The following is an 11,642-nucleotide window of genomic DNA, read 5'->3' as shown; positions in this document are numbered from 1 at the left end:
GACGACATGCATGCATGACAGCTATTTAGACAAAAATCGTCGTTTGACCATAAAATATACTCGGAGCAGAATTTTATCTTACCTCAATGAATCTTTGTTTTGAACATTTATTTTATTTTGAAACCTTATATAACTACCCGTCGTACGTAACGTTCCCCGATCTAACTTAGTAAGTATCTCATCTCATATTAATTGTCGTTTACATTTGGCAATATTCTGAACCTACCTATAGACTTATGTGTTAATTTATTCATTATAATGTAAATTAATAACTAATTGATTATTAACTACCTTCAGTAGCCATCCCAGTACTCGTCATTCACTGTCAACTACATATGAATGGAATCATTAATCATCTTTGAACATAAACATATCATTAGAAATAGGAACTCTACATCGAGTACTGGGACGTTTACCTTATATATTATATTCATAAAAAAATACAAATCTCCTTTTCCTGGCAACATTTTCTTATCCATTCTCCTCAAAGACTTTGAAATGCAATAGTTTTCTAATCACATAGCCTATCCCCTTTCCGCATGAATTGTTCGAGCCCTGCCCATAGATATACAACATACTCTTGATTAATCTCCGCATTTAAGTATAGATCTCAGTTTGACTTCCTAAATTGATATCACTGAGCCGCCTCCAAGCAGCATATTCAGGCAACAACCCATTTTTCCCCAAATAAAACGGGTATCCTTTAGTAGTAGACACGTAAAATATCCCATGTTGCCTCTTATCCACACTCAGACCCAGCACATTCGTCTCCAAAGGTCTATCATAACAGTCAGAGTCTCTAGCCTGCTGGATACTATCGCATTTCAATCCTATGAACTTCCCTGGATGTTTTAGAGCTGATAGCCAAAGTCCTAACACTCTAAAATGGCTGCACGTCGTCGCGCATGGAAACATAGTTATCTCCGAAGGCTGGTATTCCCCTCCATTGATATAAAAGTCCACGTGTCCCATTCTACTCGCCATTCCATATCCATCTATATTCGTATGGATAACCTCTACGAAATCCGCGTTGGAAGCGTCTAAGCGATCGTCAGGTTTCAAATCCCTGAAGCAAGGTCCTGAGGGTTCTAAAGCAGTTATCTTGGAGATATTTCTCCCGGTGGCAAGCTGGTAGTTTCTGGCTATGTAGCTGACGGTCTGGCCTCCTAGACTGAAGCCTAGGAGCTCTAGTGTGGATGGGTTCAAGCCGGAGTTTGTCAATTGGATGAGGACTTCGGAGACGTGCTTGCCGACAGGTCGCATAAGACGGCTAGCCCTGTAAAGGAAAATTAAGTTTATTGACAAAAAATACTGTTTTTGGCTTTTATTGCCGATTGTAGGTACTTTTCTTTTCACAGCTATCATATTTTAATACGAAATATTAAAAAAATAGGATAAATAAAAACTTGCTATTTGTCGAATCATGATATCCCTTTCTAACTTATGGCACTATCCCTTTCGGCTATTTAAGGTTATCATAACTTTCAAAATTCAAGTCATTATCCTATCTTTGGACCTGTGGTCGTGCACGCAAAGGGACGTCAAGTTGTGTCAACCCTAATAATTGCTCGGAGCAATGCTGAGCCGAACGGAGCCGAGTTTACCCGAGTGTCTCACTGGTTTGACATTACTTACAAGTAATAGTGGACGGTGGCGAACCGCTGGTTGTCCAGTAAGATCACGTTGTACCCTCTTGCCTCGTACTCGTTGGCGAACATGCTGGAGATGGGGAAGTTCGTGCTGTCCAGGTAGCCGATGGCGAGGAGCAGGGTCTTCCTGGAACGACAGGAATCTTCGTTTAGTACCTATACCAATCCGGAAGAGGAGAATGGCATCTCATCCGAGTCAAATAAAACATTCGGAAAAACCGGCGTTTTTTTTGTGGACATTATATCTATAATTAAAGCATTATACAAGTTAACGACTTGGATATAATATGATCATAGACTTTCATCGTACCCATAAATTTAAAGATTAAATAGGTACATAATAAGGTTTACTTTTAACATCGATAAAGTACCTTACGAAAATTAGGCCCATGCGTCCGACACGTCATTTTCTATGACGGCTGACCAGTGATCACGTGGTGCTTTCCGTAGAGAACAAAGCGCCGGAAGCTCCGGCCCTGCCCCGGCCTGGTCTACAGGGATCGGAACCGGTTTTTTGCAAAAACTTCGAAATAACCATATTTTTCGAATTAGGTATTTTATTCTCGAAATATAGGACTCAGTTGTGTTTTTAGGTAACGACGTCGTATTATTAGATTGCCCAATTAGAAATGAAATAATTAGCAAAGAACGAAAAAATACCGTTTCCGTTTCCATACAAATAATACCGGTATCCGATCCCTGCTGGTCTAGCGTGAGTAATCCTTTATAAAACAATAAAATCGGCCCAGACACGAAAAACGCTGACCTCTTAAAGTCTATCCTAGGGTCACTGGCGATGTGTTTCGCGTTCCAATAGGTATATCTCTTGCGGGTCCGCCCGAGACCTTGCACGATGAAGAGCAGGTGCCGTAGCTGACTGCGCGGGATGGAGGCTGGCTTGGAGGACCCTGGACCTGGAACACAAACACTGACTTAATATAAAAGAAATACTATTCTTTATTCTATATCAATGAACACAAATGAAGTTCAACTAGTTAGAGAGGTATGTACATATATCGGAGCGGCCGAGGTACAGAACGATATGAACACGCACTTCTCCAGATAAATAGAAGCTTGTTCAGATATTTGTGAGCTCTTTGGCCGCTACTATATATCTAAAGGCGACTCTACATAAAGGATGACTCATGCTAGACCGGGCCGGGCCCGAGCCGAGGCGTCCGACACGTTTTCAATGACGGCTGATCGGTGATCACGTGGTTAGTCCGGTGGCCGGCTGCATGAAACAAACCTGATAAAAAAATAGAATATACCTACCCTGTGGAGGTACCTGACATTTAGTAGCTTTCAACGCACTTGGTCGGTCTAGGCTTAACCTAGCAGATTTTGTACAAATGGCAAAAAAGTTGGACAAAAATTCATCAAAAAAAACCTCATCGAAAAATAGAATGAAACTTGTATGGTAGGATACCTGACTTTGAGGACAGTAAAAAAAAGTGGTCGGCCAAATCCTGTGTTGGCAGGTTCCTCTGTGTCCGACCAAATTTGTGGTACTGGTACCACGTGAGAGCTATAATTTACCTCATCCAAAAATATAATGAAACAAACGGATTATAATAGCTAAAATAAACCTGTTGACGTATGTCTTGGTCGGTCTCACCTTAGCCTGGCAGTTTTCGCAGTCCGACCAAATTTGTGGTACCACGTGAGAGCTACAATTTACCTCATCGAAAAATATAATGAAAAAAAGAAACGGATTATAATAGCTAAAATAAACCTGTTGACGTATGGCTTGATCGGCCTCACCTTAGCCTGGCAGTTTTTGCAGTCTGACCAAATTTGTGGTACCACGTGACAGCTACAATTTACTTCATCGTAAAATAGAATGAAACAAACGGATTATAATAGCTAAAATAAACCTGTTGACGTATGGCTTGGTGGGCCTCACCTTAGCCTGGCAGTTTTTGCAGTCCGACCAAGTTTGTGGTACCACGTGACAGCTACAATTTACCTCATCGAAAAATAGAATGAAACAAACGGATTATAATAGCTAAAATAAACCTGTTGACGTATGTCTTGGTCGGCCTCACCTTAACCTGTCAGTTTTTGAAGTCCGACCACATTTATAAAAAAAAAATCATCAAAAAAATCTTATCGAAAAATCGTATGAAACTTGTATGCTATGATAGCTGCCTTTGAGGACAGTAAAAAAATTTATTAAATATTAAGTAATATATATAATAAATATTAAGTATAAATTAAGTAAATATTTTTCGATGAGGTAAATTGTAGCTCTCACGTGGTACCACAAAATTGGTCGGACACAGGAACCTGCCAACACAGAATTTGGCCGACCACTCTTTTTTTACTGTCCTCAAAGGCAGTTATCATAGCATACAAGTTTCATACGATTTTTCGATAAGATTTTTTGATGATTTTTTTTTATAAATGTGGTCGGACTGCAAAAACTGACAGGTTAAGGTGAGGCCGACCAAGACATACGTCAACAGGTTTATTTTAGCTATTATAATCCGTTTGTTTCATTCTATTTTTCGACGAGGTAAATTGTAACTGTCACGTGGTACCACAAATTTGGTCGGACTGCAAAAACTGCCAGGCTAAGGTGAGGCCGACCAAGCCATACGTCAACAGGTTTATTTTAGCTATTATAATCCGTTTTTTCTTTTCATTATATTTTTCAATGAGGTAAATTGTAGCTCTCACGTCACACGTGGTACCACAAATTTGGTCGGACTGCAAAAACTGCCAGGCTAAGGTGAGGCCGACCAAGACATACGTCAACAGGTTTATTTTAGCTATTATAATCCGTTTTTTTTTCATCCTAATTTTCGATGAGGTAAATTGTAGTTCTCACGTGGTACCACAAATTTGGTCGGACTGCAAAAACTGCCAGGCTAAGGTGAGGCCGACCAAGACATACGTCAACAGGTTTATTTTAGCTATTGTAATCCGTTTGTTTCATTATATTTTTCGATGAGGTAAATTGTAGCTCTCACGTGCTACCACAAATTTGGTCGGACACAGAGGAACCTGCCAACACAGGATTTGGCCGACCACTTTTTTTTACTGTCCTCAAAGGCAGCTATCGTACCATACAAGTTTCATACGATTTTTCGATAGGTTTTGTTCATGATTTTTTTATAAATTTGGTCGGACTGCAAAAACTGCCAAGTTAAGGTGAGGCCGACCAAGACATACGTTAACAGGTTTATTTTAGCTATTATAATCCGTTTGTTTCATTCTATTTTTCGATGAGGTAAATTGTAGCTGTCACGTGGTCCAATAAATCTGGTCGGACTGCAAAAACTGCCAGGCTAAGGTGAGGCCGACCACTTTTTTTTTACTGTCCTCAAAGTCAGGTATCCTACCATACAAGTTTCATTCTATTTTTCGATGAAGTTTTTTTTGATGAATTTTTGTCCAACTTTTTTGCCATTTGTACAAAATCTGCCAGGTTAAGCCTAGGCCGACCAAGTGCGTTGGAAGCTACTAAATGTCAGGTACCTCCACAGGGTAGGTATATTCTATTTTTTTATCAGGTTTGTTTCATGCAGCCGGCCACCGGACTAGGTGCTTTCCATAGAAAAGGAAGCGCAGGAAGCTCCGGCCCGGCCCCGGTCTAGCGTGAGTCATCCTTAGCTTTCCAGCCATAAAATATATGTCAGTCTAATTTAATTCATTATGTTATAATATAAACCGCTCTAGAAAGCATTATAAACACGTTACGTCATATAAATTGTTGTAAAGTGCTATTATATATATATAATGTCCGCTATCACGATCGCCCACACTGTTAACTGACCATCGGTGGACCTTATTCCTAAAGGCATAAGGTCCACTGATGGACAGTTAAGAATGTTGCTGTTTGTACTGACACTAGGTACCTAAATTGTGTTGCTATCATTATCATCATTCATAAGTAGGTCTAAATTTGCTGTAATTTTACTTAAAGATGAAACATAGACGAAAGGGGACGACCGCTTGTGTCCATATAAACGCTGTCCCCATTTCCCTCTATAAATACCTAGAGGTATTGATATTATTGAAAAAAAAATTTTTCACTCGGTGGCAATTAACCCTCGTGCCTTGAACCCTCGCAACGCGAAAATTAAACTTTTCGAATCATTCGCTACGCACAGTGGTTAATTTTATTGTAGGCATTCGCTTGCACGGGTTACACGGGTATCAATATTAACATATAAAAATCGAAAAAAATCGAATAGGGCATAGGGAGGTTAATATAATAAACCTATACCTACAAACATTGTCAAAATATTAGACCGCTTAAATTAAAGTCAAATCAAATATTTATTGCATTATTTTGTTATGAACTTTTCATCATACTTGCTCGAAATATTTAATTTTGTAAACAACGTCTATAATTCCCGACAGCCGCAGGTAGAGTATAGGGAACCCACATTTTGACGGGGTTGTCAACCTTTTTTGCGATGACACTTTTTATTAGAATTCATCTCGGCCGGGATTAGGGTGGCCATACTCCAATATTTTTCCCTGACATGTCAGAATTTGTGTTCCTTCGTCAGCTATGCCAGTGTCAGGGTTTTTAGTAACCTTAACTTACCACTAAGAAGCTAAGTACATAGCTAAAAGTTAGGAGTTAATTGGGCAGATGAAAAGGGAAGGTTGTGCTCTAGCTATAGACCAAAGCAAAAAATGCTTATTAAAAAAAAAACAAGATTATGTAGGTGACAAATGTCAGGGTTTTGTAGGGGGATGTCACCCTAGCCGGGATAGTGTTCGTTTCTCACTAAAGTGTATGTAATTTTATTATTAGGTATTCATACTTAATTATGTAGTATACTCAATTATTGTCTACTTGTATCTCTTTCTTGTCTATTATTGACTACAATCGACAATAAACATGTAACAATACCTACTTAAGGCATACTCACACTATTCAATTTAACACAAAAAAGTTTTTCAATTTAATTACATATATCACACAGTCAATCTACTTACTCTTTGTAGTTTTTCCTTTTTTATAATATAGGTGGCAAACAAGCAGACGAATCGTCTGACAGTAAGCGATTACCTTTGCCCATGAACACACGCAACACCAGAGAATAAGTATTAATTGAAATTGAATTAGAATATTTTGCCCAGCGGCAGTGCTGACCCGAGCCCTTGATCAGGGTAGAGCGAAATCGGGTTTTGGCGCCCTTCGTTGAAGTTTTCAAGCGTATTTTCCACGCCCCCCCCCCTCGCCACACTCTCGTCTTTTAAAACTTTTTTTTGCCATTTTGGCGCCCCCCTTGCCATCCGGCGCCTAGAGCGGCCGCTCCACTCGCTCTACGAGGGGTGTTCAAAATATTCTCGGTATGAGAATGAAAACAAACAAGTACGAAAAGTTTGATATTTTTATTTTTCAATATACTCCCCCCCTATGTTCATACACTTAAAAGATCGATCAATTATTTTTTTTAATCCTGCATAAAAATATTTTTTATCTTTGGTGTAAAAATGCTCCTCCACTGCCGCCTTCAATGCTTCATCATCGGAAAATTTATTTCCACGCAGATCCTTTTTAAGATTGGGGAACAAAAAGAAGTCGCTGGGGGCTAAGTCCGGACTATACGGTGGGTGAGTAACAGTTTCAAACCCACATTCAACAATAGCTGCCTTGGCAATATGAGCAGTATGGACGGGGGCGTTGTCATGCAGAAGCATAACACCTTTGGTTAACTTTCCTCGCCTCTTTTCTTTGATTGCATCCTTTAATTGACGTAGAATGTTAGCGTAGTACTGTCCTGTGATATTTACACCTTTTTCTTTATAATCGATCAGTAATACTCCTTCACAATCCCAAAATATCGTGGCCATGACCTTGCCAGCTGAAGGGATGACCTTGAACTTCTTGGGATGAGCTGAACCCTTAATGTGCCACTGCATGGACTCTTGTTTACTCTCTGGGTCATAATGATGAACCCAGGTTTCATCTCCAGTAACTATTCTTTGCAGCACCTCATCAGGATTTTCACCGCACAGGTCAATAAAATCGGAACAACAAGCTACACGCATGTCTTTTTGAAGCCGAGTCAGCATTCGCGGAACCCATCTTGCACTTACTTTTGACATATTAAGATGGTCATGGATAATATCATGTACGGTACCAATAGAGAGATTGGTTACTTGTGCTATAGATTTTACCTTCACTCGACCATCTTCCAATATAAGTTTTTCCACTTTATCAATATTTTCTTGTGAAGTAGCTACTACAGGCCGGCCAGGTCTAGGGTCGTCTTCAACACTCTCCCTTCCACGTTTAAACTCGCTTGACCACTTTTGAATGGTAGATAAAGAAGGAGCAGACTCACGGTAAACACAATCCATTTCCTCTTTTATGGTTTTTTGATTTTTACCCTGTTTTGTCAAGAATTTTATCACGCATCGATGTTCTAATTTAGTTAACATTGTCAATTCCCACATGATGTTCATGTTTGTTCAGCAATTGCAGAAAAACAAAAGAACATCTCGGTTCGAATTATACTTTTTTTTAATGTCAATGAATAAACCTTAGCGGCCAGTAACGAAAGAAATTTTAGAAGAGGTTGTAAGATATCAATACCGAGAATATTTTGAACGCCCCTCGTACCCTAGATCCGGCCCTGCCCAGCGGATCAGCATTACCATCCAGCGGGGCAATGCGGCCAGCCTTCTGGGCACCCTACCGAGCAACTACGACTTACCTAGGTAGGCCAAATTTTTTATTTATAAGTTTTTATTTTTAAGTGTTATTTATTATGTTTCTAATATGTATTTAAATAAAATTAGAATAGTAGATAATATAAATTCAAATGTATCATATGACTTAAAAATATATACCTAGAAATTGAATTAGCATTTTTTAAATTGTTTTTTAGCGCAAGTTAAATAATTTATTTTGAATACAGTCAACATTCTTATTAAATTAAAGTTAAGTGGAGTCCAGACCAGACGAGACAGTTTTTCGCCAATCTGAAGAAATTGTCCGATCGAATCAGGCCGTGCGGACGCAAACGCCAATTATATTCCCCGATTAAATCAGCAGGTGCGGACACAAAAATGCCAATTTTCGATGTTAGTATCTATGGAATGCAAATTGGTGATTAAATTGTGTACGTGTGGACGCTAGATGAGATTGGCGCCAATTATTTTCCTGATCAAATCGGCTGATTTGCCCTACTCGTCGGGATACGGCTATTAATCAATGGCTATTACCCTATTAGCTTTGACAGACGATTATGAACGCCACAAGTGTGGAGGAGGCTTAAAAGGAATGCAAAATACATGGGAAGTGGAATAAAAAGTAGTTGCCTATTACGTGTGTTGGGTGAGGTTACGTTTGCACTTAATATCTCGCGTCCTGTTGATGCAAGTACACTACGCAAGGACGTACACTTCTGGAATGCCACTAATTGCCAGACTGCATTAACTTTCCTAGTTCCTACTATTTTTTTTTACACGTTGGTATCTAACACGCGGCAGCGTTCAAAAGTTCAAAGAAGCGAACTGGCGACGCAGCGGCCGCGTGTTCCTATTACCTACACGAACCTGTCCGATCCCGCGACCCGAAAACCGAAAACTTATTTTGTCGTTGTCTCCCAGTATGGCTCACATTTGAGCCACTGGGAGTTGAAGTGGGAGGTTTTGAAAATCGTGGGAAATCTGGAAAATTTATTTACGGCTCATATTTGAGCCCTTGGGATTTGGGATATGACAGGTTAACTCAAAATCTGCTTAACATTAAACATATAATATTTTGGTTCATTTATTAAGACCCTTAAGGCTAACTATTAGAACACCAAATTTCATGAATGTAGCTCAACCGGTTATTAAGATACATACCTACATCTAAAAATTGGGATTTTTCTGATTGACTTATTACTGACTCACCTATCATCAAAAATCTAACCCACTTCCAGATGACCTAGTAAGTTGAAATTTTGCATCCAGGTGGGCAATTAGGTATGTGGTTACAAAACTGAGATAAAGCAATTTTTTGCGATTTGTATTATTTAAAAAAAAAAACAGTTTTTATTTACATACTAAGCGACTAACGAATTTTAAAACCAAAAAATTTTTTTTGTTTTGAATAAATGTAATGATATCCTATCAAAAACATAAATGTGAAATGAGAGCCAAGTTCAATATTAAGAAATATGCATGCATCGTCGTTGACTTCGCCGGAAATAGAATTGGGAGATGCCAAGTTCTATTTCGCTTGGGATGTACCGTAAAATGGGGTGAGTAGGGTCAAAACTGAAATAACTCGATAACATTTTATTTTTACATATGAAAACTGAATGGTGTATATAATAAGTGTTCCGGACGTTTGTATTTTATTTTGGGTAGTTCCATTTCATAACTTTGACGATAAAGAGGAAAACCCACCTCACCCCGTAGTGCCTCGTATTTGGGGTGAGAGGGGTTTTCATACAAAGGTGATTTTGGAAGATAGATGGTTCGATTTTTTTTTATTATGCGTATTACTATAGCTCCATTTTAAATTGGAATACATTATTTTTGTAGCAGTAGCCTTAAACTCCCTTATTCTCACCCACCACTCAAACCTTCTCTCCCCATTCATAACCCACCTCTCCCTGCGAAACCTACTCACCCCGTTTTACGGTAATTAAAGTTCAGGATTTGTCTTAAAACATACAAACAGCCAGGAAGCCTTTCGGATACCCCTCTTCCGCCCTCCGATCCATTTTGACACAGAAACACAAACTCACAAGAACTATACACACACAAACTTTCATTTTCAATACTGTCCCATCACTATTCCCTAAAATCTAAAAATGAACGAATCCGCGGCTTCATAGTGCGAAATTAAAAAGTAAACTATTTTTTTATTTTTAATAAGGCTATGACCGTTCGTCCAGCCAGTTTGAATCGAACTGAGCTAGGTTAGTTACAAGTTTTGAGCATAAGTAGGCGACTGGATTACAACATTCGTTGGGAAATCTTGGGACAAGATATCTTTAATTTAGAATACAGTCAAAGGGCAAACGAAGGACGAGATTCTTTTGTTTTTACAAGGTTAGACCTCTGAGCTTAAACTTTTGCAAGATATTGTTTCGAGTAAACATTCGATTACGTATACTTATCGGTTTACAAATTAGCAAGATTTTTTTCGGGTACGTACGTACCTACCTAATAAACGTTAAGGACTATACAATTTATAGTATAAAATATATACAATACCTATTGATGATTGGGTATACCCATAATAGTTAGGTGCCTATAGGTGCTTAATAACATCTTAACTTTACAAGAGATACCACTTCGGTCTTATTTTTTATATAGCACGCGTCGGTGGTAAACAAATATACAGCCCGCCTGATGGTAAGCAGTGAAAGCAGTCACCGAGCCTATATGGAGTCGGGGGTCTTGATTAGGTACATCATTCCGCTGAAGTATTAGATGGCCTGCACTGCCTACAGTCTGCACCGCTGTCTCCCGGAAGGTTTGGAGACCCAATACCATGCCCAACAACATATTATTATTAAGTACTAAGACTACTAAGAGTTGGTACAGTCAGCAGCAGAAGTTGCTAAGCGGGCCTGGTGTTAAAAATGAACTTGACGCGACTTTATTGTTAAGAGAATAAGAGCGAGTCAAGGTAATTTTGGACACCTCGCCCGCTTAGCAACTTTTGCTACTGACTGTACCTAACTAACGGCCCGGTTTCCGACTCTGAACCCCTAGTGTAAATTTCATTCGATAGCGTGACGTGCGTTCGCGTTTATGTCTATTTTCCTATGGGATTTTGAACAGCACGAGTGGGAAGTTATGGAAACTCAAAATCCCATACAAACGCGTATGTCACGTCCTCACGTCACGCTAGGGGTTCTAAGCCACGTTCCCATTAGGGTGAGTACTGTTTAATCACTTTAATGAGCCTTCTAATAAGATGTTTCTTTAAGATTTAACTTTAACACAAGGTCAAGTGTGTCGTTATGATAAATTATCTCAACTTATCATCTCACGGAATACTTTTATCGTTGCAAA

The 11,642-nt window shown here is 39.1% G+C and overlaps 1 protein-coding gene across 1 annotated transcript; it reads right to left on the bottom strand.

Annotated features, from left to right (window-relative positions):
- Positions 1 to 571: 571 nt before the first annotated feature.
- On the bottom strand, positions 572 to 10,530 carry LOC134657930 (pancreatic lipase-related protein 2-like). Its single transcript, XM_063513515.1, has 4 exons — positions 10,291 to 10,530; positions 2,416 to 2,563; positions 1,636 to 1,776; positions 572 to 1,276 (listed from the first exon to the last, which is right to left on the bottom strand). The coding sequence occupies exons 1-4, from the start codon at positions 10,388 to 10,390 to the stop codon at positions 598 to 600; spliced, it is 1,068 nt and encodes a 355-aa protein (XP_063369585.1). The 5' UTR covers positions 10,391 to 10,530; the 3' UTR covers positions 572 to 597.
- Positions 10,531 to 11,642: the final 1,112 nt, after the last annotated feature.

The sequence above is a fragment of the Cydia amplana genome, chromosome 21, assembly GCF_948474715.1.
Source record: "Cydia amplana chromosome 21, ilCydAmpl1.1, whole genome shotgun sequence".
In the NCBI taxonomy this organism is placed as follows: Eukaryota; Metazoa; Arthropoda; class Insecta; order Lepidoptera; family Tortricidae; genus Cydia; species Cydia amplana.
Note: the sequence above shows the minus strand (reverse complement) of the source record. Positions and strands in the feature narration are given on the sequence as shown.